This window comes from Belonocnema kinseyi, chromosome 1 (genome assembly GCF_010883055.1).
Source record: "Belonocnema kinseyi isolate 2016_QV_RU_SX_M_011 chromosome 1, B_treatae_v1, whole genome shotgun sequence".
NCBI lineage: Eukaryota > Metazoa > Arthropoda > Insecta > Hymenoptera > Cynipidae > Belonocnema > Belonocnema kinseyi.
The window spans coordinates 174,904,224-174,916,278 of record NC_046657.1 but is presented as its reverse complement, the minus strand read 5'-3'; the positions used below and the strand labels follow the sequence as shown (position 1 = coordinate 174,916,278).

General features: G+C 35.9%; 1 protein-coding gene and 1 long non-coding RNA gene across 10 annotated transcripts in view; one reads left to right on the top strand and one right to left on the bottom strand.

Moving 5' to 3' along the window:
- Nucleotides 1–12,055, bottom strand: part of LOC117175901 (cytochrome P450 315a1, mitochondrial-like) — a 584,936-nt gene that overhangs the window by 115,595 nt on the left and 457,286 nt on the right. For 8 of the 9 annotated variants that reach the window (XM_033365765.1, XM_033365785.1, XM_033365734.1 and 5 more), the window contains one exon: nucleotides 4,345–4,488. The exons of the other annotated variant lie outside the window; for it this stretch is intronic. In XM_033365765.1, coding sequence (XP_033221656.1) covers nucleotides 4,345–4,488 — 144 coding nt within the window. The remainder of the gene's footprint in view (nucleotides 1–4,344; nucleotides 4,489–12,055) is intronic. 9 annotated transcript variants of the gene reach the window in all.
- Nucleotides 1–12,055, top strand: part of LOC117175951 — an 80,760-nt gene that overhangs the window by 44,754 nt on the left and 23,951 nt on the right. Inside the window, exons 2-3 of the long non-coding RNA XR_004467554.1 lie at nucleotides 1,554–1,703; nucleotides 2,407–2,568. This is a non-coding gene — a long non-coding RNA (uncharacterized LOC117175951). The remainder of the gene's footprint in view (nucleotides 1–1,553; nucleotides 1,704–2,406; nucleotides 2,569–12,055) is intronic.

The window sequence follows — 12,055 nt, the reverse complement described above, 5'->3', positions numbered from 1 at the left end:
TTTTATATATAGATTTTGAATATTTGAGGATGTTTAAAAAGATTTCACTGAATTTTTAATTCATTTTTAAAACTAAAAATTATCTTAGGACATTTTACTAGATTCTAAGGAATTTTAAAATGATTATTTTTAAAATTGCAAGGAATTTTCAAGAGCGTTGCAAAATTTCAAGAGATTTTTAAGGATTTTAAATATTTTAGTATGTTTTAAAATATTTCAAGGAATTTTCAATTAATTTCAGTAATTTAAATCACTTCTAAAGAATTCCAACTATTTTTTTTATTTTTCTGGTTGAAAGTGGAACTGCTTTGTTAAAAATTTAGTTTTTTTTTGTTGACAATTTATCAAATTAGTTGAAAAATGTCTTTTCTGAAAATTTAACTATTTTGTAGAATTTTTGTTTGTTTTGGTTTAAAAATTCATTTCTTTTAACTACAAGAAAATTCATCTTCTTAGTCAAATTTTTTCTCAGAAAACTAATTGTTTTAGTTAAAAGTTTAACTATTTCTATTAAAAGTTAGTCAACTATTAATTAAAATTAATGTGATATTTTATAATTATAATATTAACATTAATAATATATATAGTAGTAATAATATTCATACTGTTTACACCTGAAAAACTAACCTTAAAATCGACTCATGCATGAAATGAAGAATCACGCGAAATATGAAATTCGCCAATTTCTTCAATACCTTTCAAATGGGGATCGAGATATAAATAGAAGACCATCGAAGTCTTCCGAAGCTTTCAGATCGACAATCATCATACAGCAGAAAACCGAAGTCGAATCGTGCATTTTCGGCTTACACACGAACTCACAGTGGTAATCATGCACCTTCTGTTTTACGGCTCCCAAATGGTAGGTATGGTGGGGGTAAATTTCAAGCTCGATCTGGCAGCTCTGAGTAGAACTGTCTATCATCTATTTCAGTTCGTAAACTGGCCTCAGTAATTGAGGGCGCTTTATTTTAGTTCGTAAAAGCCTTAGGTAATAGGTGGGGCTGGCGAAAATCGTTCGTTATTAAATACATGGGATCGGTAATCACCCACCTCATCTCTGATAAGATCCTACATAGGTCAATTATAGGATCCTTATATAGAATCCTATTAGTGATCTTTACAGGCACCTGTATAGGTATTTACAGTAGGGAAGAACCCTCTGCATATTTCACGTATGACTAAAGCTTTCTTTTGAGAGAATTTGAGGTTATGTTACATTCGTTTGTGTCAATTAAAAAGCTTGCAAATTTGCATTTGTTAGACTGCTAAATGTACACCTATTAATTTAGAGGAAAAGTTCTAGACTACTTTGAGGATTTCTTTCTTCTATTTCTCTTTAGAATTTTAAAAAACATGTTAGCATTTTATTTGTGTAATTTTTTAGAAGTATTTTGTGCATGATAGTGATTAATTTTTCAGCTTTTCCCGAAATGGATAAGTCATTTGTAGGCGAGGTAAACCGAGGAAAAAATAAATATTAATTATCAGTAATTAATCATATTATTTTTAATTTGTACATAAAATTCTATTGAAATCGATGTTTCTTACAGTCAACCTCGAAAACGTCGACTGAATCGCTCGAATATACGAATTAACATTCTGATTCACTAAATTCGCCACCTACTTCATCACAAACAGGGCATGGAGAAACACGCTCAATACAGCATTTATCATTGGGAAATTGGTCACAATATCATCCAGTAAGTAATATGATAATGAATATTGTGGATATTTTGATTCAAGTATCTTGATTTGAGACAATTTCTACGTTAAATTTTCTTAGTAAATACAGAACAAATTATTGTCGCATTTTCCAATGTTTAATCGTGGTTTAAAGGAACAGATACAATTTCTTTAAAAAATTTAAGAATACAAATTTTATACTCAAATTGATTTTAGTAATACTTCCAAAAAGTTGCTCAATAATATTGACTTGGTACTTTGCTTTATTTTTGCCATTTTTCTCTAAAAACGTTAAATTTAGAGAAAAAGTATAAATATAATAAATATTTATTTCGACGATATGTACGACTTTACTTAAACTAAAATGAACTTCATTTATATTAATCTGCACAAAAAACCATTTAAATTCATTAAATTAGGGTATAAAAGTAACATCTAGGCCAAGTATTAAGTCAATATTCTTGGGTTACCTTCTCGAAAGTATATCCTTTATTTCTTAGTATAAAAGTTGTGATAAATTTGATGACTAAACATGTTTCACCTTTACGTATAACATAATTGAGTCTTTTATTTTCATTTTTTCAGCCTTGCAATCATTATCAACCATATGAATTGCCAAATTATCAACAAAATTGGAAAAATTTTGCACAAAACTTTCCAAGTCAGTTCAATCATGAACCATCCTCGTTTATTAAAATTACTGACGCTCATCCCTTTCAGGTAATAACTGCATCTACTGAGCCAATGGGAGATTCCAGACCAATACCGGAAAATAACGAGATTGCGTATGCAGAAAAGAGTCTCATTTCTGGTAGGAATCCGAGAGATAGGCTTTTATCAATTCATGCTGCCCTGAAACCACTTTTCGAAAAATACAATCAGGTATGATAATAAAGGTTCTAAATTTTTTATTTAAATATTTATATCTGCTAAATAAGTAAATGACCTAAGCAACCCATTCTTTTCCATTTCCTATATTGTGTTAGGATTTATTGACATACTTGCAAAATGACACAAATGGGAAAGAAGTCCTTACAGCGTACAGAGTAAATAATGACACACTGACCAAAAAAGCGCCTTTATGGCAAAAAAATTAGCTACATTCGTGTAATGGCCTGGAGAAATAAAAGACCTTTTCTTTGTATAAGTGCCTGAACTGTGAGACAGGACTTCTTTATTGGACTTTTTGACTGCTAAAGAGGTAGGAAGCAGACTGGCTCCCTACACAAGGGATACGTTAAGCAATCTTTGTCGCCCTAAGGCTCATGCCTAGACGAAGAAGTGGGGAAACTAGCCGATGCTGTTACAATAGAATACACGATGCTGTTTCAATCCCCTTTTTAGATCGGGTTTAGTCTCTGAACCTTTCTGATAGGTCTTATTTTAACATTGCAATGGCAAGGTAGCCTAGGTAGTCTACACAGTTAGTCGCGTGTTCACTCCAGGTACGTGTTCGTCTGTCCCTACTGACTTTTTCTACTGCGTTCTCGATGTCATCGACCGATTGCTTTACATTGTTTAAATTAAAGGACCTAATTTCCTGAGCTAGCGGTATAAACTTATCTTTTATTGAATCTAGTTGAACATCAGTATATGGTAGCGATACGTTCTTTCTATAGTTAATTTCTGTGACAGGAGTATTCGTTGGACTTAACTTCAATACAATATTCAATCCGTTCAGTATACATTTATCTTTGCTTACAATTTTTGTTGGACCGTGAATTTTAATTTTATTGTGCCCCGATTCACACAGCACATCAACATCAATTGGCTCATGGGGTATCAAAATATATCTGTCCGTAAGTTGCATAAAAGCAATGTTAATAATTTCAAAGGGAGAATATTTACATTCGTCACTGATACTTTTCACATTCGTTCTTAATATGCTATTTTCACAACTATGCATTTCTGATATCAAGTAAGTGGGTTGCGTATGTTGTGTGTCCTTGTCCCATTAGTAGGTATTCGTAGTCTGGAATTATTGCTAGGAAGACGGAATGGATTTGTTTAGGAATAGGTATTAAATGTTTAATTTCGTAAGTCTGTGTTTCTGGGATAGGAATATGAATGGAGAGGACAATTCTATTCTTTGAAATAGCCACGTTAATCGTTAAGATGCCGATAATATTTGGAAAGTTACACTTCTTCAAAGGGATGGTGTATTTAGTGTTGAATTTATCTTCGAACTCTTTCATTTCACTTATCAGGATTCCTGGTGTTAGAAGTTGAGGGTGAATTATTGCGCTTTTCCCGTCATTTATTGCATCTATTAATAAGTTGATATGCAATTCGAGAGTCTTAAAATCATTAGATGCTGAGTTTAATAAGAGTTTAATGATTCTAGTTTGATTGGATATGCTTTGTGACAATATTTTATTATTGCTGAATAATTCATCAAGTTCTCTCAGTAATGTAGGAACTGGGAGTTCCAAAAAGTTTTTTTGAAATATCTCCTACAAAATTGAAAAATCCTCTTTTAACACGGGTTCTTCCTAATAGCTGATCCAGCAGATTTTTCTCATTCTCTAAACGCTCTATACGCGAACTGATCAGTTTCAGCTTAAATTCTTCCGGGCATTCATTGCACAGGAGGTTTGACGCAATCGCCTACATTTTTCGCAATGAGACGAATCGTTCTTCTATATTATCTGTACTTACCCCAAGTATGAAGTTCCAAGATTCGTGATACAGATTAGCTTGTCCCAACTCTTCTGAATAGATAATTACTCCATCCAGATCATTCGTACTGACTTCCGCTTCGACTGCACTCAGTAGTAACAAGAGGAATAGTGCCAAATTCATCTGCAAAATTTATGTTAATAAGGCATAAGTTAATTGGCGTGTATCCTAGTTCGTTTGTCGTTAAAAAGTGCAGTGTAGTTTTTGTTTTCTTGTTTCTCTATAATTACTGCTGGTCCTTTCCATGAAGGGGGGAGTTTGTTATCTTAATGGTTGGTAATAAGTTTGACAAGATCTCCAGGTTCATAGATTCCCTACGGTATGGCGATTCTCGAGTCTTGCAGCTTTTTGTTCTTGAGCTTCTCTGTTTTTATTTTTTCCTTAGCCTTCTTGAGGTAATGTTCATGTCTACGCTTCCATAGGTCAAGTAGTTCTTCATACTTGACGTTAGGTGTCAGTTGGAAGGGTGAGTATCCTGTACCGTCATGCTTCATAGTGTTGTATGCTATGCAAATCATTTTAGGTTTTGATCCCATTCTGTGTTGTGGTCCTCGATGCTTGTTTTTAACAAATTCTTAATCGTCGAGTGGGCTCTCTCTCGAGGGCTCTGTTGCTTTGTGGGTGATAAACTGTAGTTTTGTATGTTTAATTCTAAACATGTTTTCAAAGTTCTGTACCAGTTCGGATATGAAATTTTGTCCTTGGTCTGTTAGAATATTCTTAGGTGCGCCGAATAGGTATATGTAATGATCAAATAACCCTTCTATAATGCTTTCCGATTCCGTATTCTTAAGAGGTATTAAGATTAAATATTTGGTGAGCATATCTTATATGCTGAGGATGTATTCATGCACTGATAGTGTCAAAGACAATGCACCGGAGATATCCATGGCTATTTTGTTGTTAGGGTTGACAGACGTGTCTGTGATAATTGCTTCACACTGTCTTTTAATTCTTACCGTCGAAATAAATAATTTTCTGTTCCATATTTTTCCATTCTCCAAGGGTTCTGGCTCGTTCAATAGTCTTGTTTTCCCCAAAGTGTTGAGCAGTAATTGATCCGTGCGATTCTCTTATGATTTCTTCCTTTTCCTCTTGAGTGAGTTCTGCACGTGGCATGTCACACGTGTGAAACTGCTGATCTTCATATTTGTGGCTCAAGAAGTTAAGGTAGTCCCTTATTTTCACTTTTTCTAAAGGGGTGATCATTGGGTCAATAAAGTGTTATCGTGAAATAGATAGCTTGGAGGCCATAGAATCTTTATTTATCTTATCTAACACTTTCAGTCACTCGGTCTCATTAAATCGAGGTAACTTATATAGAGATGTTACTTGACTTCCTTTCCGTTCTTTGGATGTGGTTCTCCAGAGCTTTCCACCTGCGTTAGGGTTGCCATTTTCTCTACTGGGTGTCCTATTAGTAATCCATTTTTTACATTCTTTGTGTAAATTTGCTCCTCCTTCTGCCAACCCTTCGTCATCCGAGATGAGTAGATCTGCATCCATGCGACGGCAGGAAGAACTTGTTGGCAGTTGTGGTAAAACGTTTTCCTCTCTGTACGTACTCGCTGTTTCTTCTCCTATTAATTCCTCCCCTCTTTCCACGTCCAGCTCAACTTCTTCTGGTATATGTTGTAGAGAATCTTCTTCTTGTTGAATTGGAAATAGTCTAGATAGACAATCTGCGGCTTTATTTTCCTTGCCTTTTACATCTTCGAGAGTGTAACAATATTACTTCAAACGTAATCTCCATCTTAACAATCGTCAACAGGGATCTTTCACGTTGTGTAGCCATATTAATGCCTGGCGGTCCATTTGGATTGTAGACTTTCTTCCAAGAAGGTACTGTCTTAACCTTTTGCATGCCCAAACTATTGCTAATAGTTCCTTCTCCGTTGTAATATAATTAATCTCGGCTTTGTTTAACGTCCTTGATATGTAACAACAGGTGTGACCGTTTTGGGATAATACTGCACCTAATCAGTGCTTAGATGCGTCTGTCGTTAAAGTGAATTTCTCTTTGTAGTTTGGAAATCTCAAAACCGGTGCTGAGCATAATAGCTCTTTTATTTTGTCAAAAGATTCTTGACAATTTGTTGACCAGTCAACAGGTGTCTCTTTCTGCGTTAGATTTTCAAGAGGCTTACAAATTTGAGAGAATTTTTTTTATAAATTTTCTATTATAACCTGCGAGTCCCAAAAAGTTCCGAACTTGAGTGACATTCTGTGGTGGTTTAAAATCTCGTACTGCCTGTATTTTTGCGGGGTTACGTTTTACACCGTCCTTAGTTAACAAGTGTCCTAAATATTCGAGTTCCGGACGTAAATACTCGCACTTGTAAGGCTGAAATTTTAATCCCGTTTCTCACAGTCTGTCAAATAGGCTTACTAGGTTTTCGTTGTGTTCTTTTAAAGTTGAGCCGAATACAATAATATCGTTAAGGTAAACAAAACATTTTTTTCCTACCAATCCTCTTAAGGGATTGTCCGTCATCCTTTGGAAAGAAGCGGGAGCGTTTTTGAGTCCAAAGGGCATTCTATTAAATTCAAAATGTCCTTCTGGTGTTGAAAAAGCCGTATATTTTTTTGAGGTCTCACTCATTGGAACCAGAACTGAGGTTGAAGGCTAAAAAGAATTTTGCATCCCTAATTGGTCCAAAATATATTCAATGATGGGCAGTGGATAAGCATCTTGTTCTGTGTCTTCGTTTACCTTGCGAAAATCGATTAATAAGCGCCATTTCTTCTTACCAGACGCGTCTGGTATGTAGCGTCGTTTGCTTGGTACTTGATATTTTATGGTTTTATCAACGGGTCTTTATCATAATTGTACAGGGGTAACACTAACTCTTGATTTTCTATTTTGTTAACGCCGTCAGAGATTCATTTGTCATTTTCTATGTAAATTTCTTTATCTTTGTCAATTACTTTTATCCGGGTTATTTTTGCTGTATTGCCAGGTAAAAATGTACCGTCCTCATAAAGGGGTAACTTTTTATTGTCTACATAAAGAAAGTTGTTATTCAAATGTTATCCATCTTACCACTTGATTTGAATAATGTACATCTCTCCCCAAGGAAAAATGTTTTTTTATGTCAAATGGTGTCTTTTCTGCTGGGACTTCCGATTCCTTTATTAAATTTATCGCGACTCCGGAATCTACTAACAATCTGTAGGAAGTTCCCTTTGAGTGTCTTCCATGTATGGACTGTAATCGACCGCTAATCGCTAAAACTCTGCAGATTCCTCGTAGTTGCCCAGCTGCTTTTGCTCTTCCTCTGTTACTCCGTAACATTCTAACGGGTTTTGTGAATCCTCTATTTCTAGAATATTCCTTACTCCCGGTGGTCTTTTCTGGTTCGTTCCGTTGTGAAAACCGTGTTGCCTAAGTTTTATTGAGCATTGTCTCTCAAAGTGTCCTGGTCTCTTACAATAGTTGCAGGTCATTTGCATTCTCTGCTGTAGGGGCAATCCATGCTTAGGAACGTCGGAGAGCTGGTTTCGCATTTGCGGCTGATGGTTTTGTGCTGTGGACGATCCCCAGCTTCTCATCGGCAGTCTATTATTGTGGGATTATGGCGGTCCAGGCGCCGACAAGACTTTTGTATAGAGACGTTCTCTACACCACACTTCTGCTTCAAGAGCCTCTTGCAGAGTTTCGTTTAAAGATCTGGGCTTTAAAGGTCGCACTTGATTACTAACGTCTTCTCGGAGGTTCATTACTTATCTTTTAGTAGCAGATTTTTCCTCCATTTGAAGGGCTTATTTGCGCTCTATTCCGGACGAGTATTCGGACTGAATTATATAAATTAACTCGTTGTAGGCGCTTCTAAATCTTTGGTTATAATTTTGCACAGTATCATGCTTTTGCCGTATAACTTCTAATCTGCTTCCATAAGTTTCTAGAATATTTGTAGTTGCTAAATTCGTCCTAAGGGCACTGTACAAATCATCAAAACTGCTTATAGAACTATGCCTAATTGCTCTTTTAGCATTCCCAATAATTTTTTCGATTATGATGTAATCTAGTAGTAGATTTGGTTGAGAGCATTTGAGCTTCGCACACTTAAACGTATTAACGAAGTCGTGCACACCAACGTCATCGTGTAAACTGAGAACTTCTACGGTGCAAATAATATCTTTTGCCTGAGAGAGAGGTTCAAAGTCTTCTGTCGCTGCTCGTTGCCTCGCTGATACGTTGCCTCTCTATGTGAAGTCATGAGCGAGCGATGTGACATGGCGCGTACTTGTGTGAGTGAAGGAATTTGAGGGTTGCCTTCCTTCTGTGTTGCATCTATGTGTGGGGTCGTGCACGTATGTAGGCGGCTGGCTCGAAGTCGACGCTTGCCTCGCTTCTGCCTTACAGCTCTGTATTTTGTTGTGCGGGGTTACAGACAACCGGCTTGTATCGGCTGTTAAGGAATGCAGTGGTTTATGACCGGGCCCAAAGGTTCTTGTTGCATGCATTGATGTAACAGTGCTGTTTGGCTCGCTCCTCAGTGTATTGTTATGTGCGAGTGGCGTTGCCTGGCACATACCATTTTTTAAAGAATTCGGGACTAGGGGAGTAGGCTGAATGGTTCTTTTAGCTGGTTCAGGTGCGAAGATTGTCGTTGTCGAACCTTATACGAAGATTCAAGTTCTCGAATGGATTCGTCCTATGTTAGAAGGGCATTGCTGATCCTAGCGAGATCTCTTATCTCGTTGGCCCTTTTTAAATAGTGGATCCGTGGTTTCACTGTTCAAACCTTCCCTCAAATCTTCTGATGACATGGTAGGTGCGGTTCTAAACGGATTGTCTAATCCGCATAAACTGCTATCAGAATCCGAACAAGTGTCTGTTTGTGTGTGGTATTGTGTGCTAAGATTTTCCCTGTAGACGTGAAACGCCAGTTTGTCCTATTTAGGAGTGTCGAACGTGAGTGTCGCGAATCGCGTTATTAATTTTACAATATTTGATATATTTTAAACCCTTCACTTGCGGGATCGTGCTACAACAATGCCTCAAGGTTAATTCAGAGTAGATCGTCGGTTTATTAGAGGAGATAGAGGACGTGGAGCACCAACGTCGTACCTACTGACGCCAGCCTATTCACCGAAATATTTCCTCACTTAGCCTTATCGAAAACGCCGGAGCAAGTAAATCACTGTTCGACGTATGTGAAAAGGACTTATCTACTGGGAAAATATCTGAACAAGATTTGTAACTATCTTAAAACTAAAATAATGCTTAATTTTTTTCTGCTTTCGTCTCGTTCCGTGTCAGTCAGTTAGATAGCAGTTGTACTTCGACGGCCGTAGACGTAGTTGCCGCAGTTCTGTAGATGCCTTGGAAGTCTCAGCTTGTGGTGGTCCTTGCCTGGGCTGCGAACAGAATCCGTAGATTCCTAGTTCGAGTCGAAGATTCTCGTTGTTTGAAATTACTGGGGGTGTTTCATAGATACTTCTTCCTCAGGATATCGTAAATGGGATCCTGGCAGGATCGCCAATTTTATAATGATCTGAAGAAATAATAGACCTTTTCTTTGTATAAGTGCCTGAACTGTGAGACAGGATTTCTTTATTGGACTTCTTTACTACTAAAAGGTAGGAAGCAGACTAGCTCCCTACACAAGGGATGCGTTAAGCAACCTTTGTCACCCTAAGGCCCATGCATAGACGAAGAAGTGGGGAAACTAGCCGATGCTGTTACAATAGAATACTCGATGTTGTTACATTCGGCGATAAAATCGTTTTATACTTTGACTACTTCTACGACGATTATAAGAACAACAATCCCTTGGCGTGCCACAAAGGTATCAACGAAAAAACGATATTCTAATATTGAGAGTATCATATTCTTACAGGCATATTCTAAGGAAAGGGAGAAAATATTCTTAAAATGAGAATATTATTGGGGAGACTACATGCGCAAAGGAATATGCGCCTTGCTCAGTCTAATAATTTCTTTTAACGTTTCGTGCCACGTGCTGTCAGACCACGTGCTGTCAGACCAGTTTCCTCAAAATGTGTCAAAATGTGGTTAGTACATTGTAATTTTCAATTGGAAAAATAGTTTTTAACCTATACATTGTTTACTTACTCCATTTAACAGCATACTTACTTCTGGCTTTGATGTTCACGATTTATTTACTTTTCAATTAAAGATTTCGCAAAGCACTATTTACATAAATTTATTATGTATTTATTTCGCGCAGTCACGCCGAGACCTAACGTCTATACTCTAAGATTAACCATACCTTATTATCATATAGACAAGAATAATTTAAAAAGAATATATACTTAAGGTAAGAGGGCCTCCATCTTACATTAAGAATATATTCTTGGCGCTCATTTAAGTTGCAAATATTTTTGAACTTAGTGGGAAATTCTTAACACTAGAATTTCGTCTTTTCAGTGATTGGAGAATGCGGTGCAGGTTACGTGACACCATTTTTACCACCAGAATTATAATATAAAGCCGAAATCAATTTTTTATTGGTTTTATTGAACACTCGTGATCGTCAAGTATTTAAAAATAGAATTGTATTTTCTAAAGTAGTTGACGAATTTAACTTTCTTCGAAACGAAGGTATTACCATTTCCAAGCCAACAGGAGATAAAAAAGTTTATTTTCTTTTGACGTTGATTCATGCTGATAACTTAGGTCAAAATTCAATGCTCGGTTTGAATGAAAGCTTCCGTTCAAACTACTTCTGTAGATTTGGCCTAACTTGTTTTGAAGATATTAATCATGCTTTTAAAAAAATCGATTGCCAGCTTCGACACTAGAAAATTATAATCTACATCTAGCTGTTGGTAATTCAAAAGAGTCTGGTATTAAGGAAGAATTCGTCTTTCATGACGTATATGATTTCCATTTAACTGAAAATCTATCTGTTGATCTTGTGCACGATATTTTCGAGGGTGTAGGTAGATATGATGTTCCTTTAATTTTAAATCCACTTATTAACGTACTGAAGCTTATACCTCTAAATGAACTAAACGAGAGACTTGAATTTTTTTCTATGGAAAAACTGGTCACGTTAATAAGCCTCCAAAATCGTCAAAACACATATAAAAAATGGATATCTAATTATGTCCTCTTCGGAAATGTTAACACTGATCAGAGTATTTTGTCTCATTGTTGGTCATGCGATACCTCGAGAAAACTAATATTTTCTAATTTGTTAAAATCATTGAGGACTCTCCTAGAAATATTCGTTAGTCCGATCATTCACGCCGACACTTCAAAACAAGTAGGCATATTAATTGAAGAATATTTGGAAATGCATTATTATATTATTCCTATTATACTCTAATAGTTTTTTACATGTTTAAGTACACAATTATTTACTATTACACAATCACGCCACTAATTATAATCGCACGCATGAAAATCTTAATTCGCCGCGGATTCGAACCCTATAAGTTTCGCATTTCTAATTTCTAAGGCTTAAAGCCTCTCGGCTAACCTAGCTGGAAGTATTAAAAAATAAATCTGAAATATAACCGGCATTTGTGCAGGGCTGCCTGCAAATTTTTGTGACTTATTCTATAAAAAATATTGCTAGGCTTATAATAATATGTGTACTAAGATTTTAGATTTTAGAAATATTAAAAATTATTATTGAATATTTTGTGAGATCAAACAAGATTTAAACTAAATTCAATGATATTTCAAGATGTTTTAAAAAATATAAAAATATCG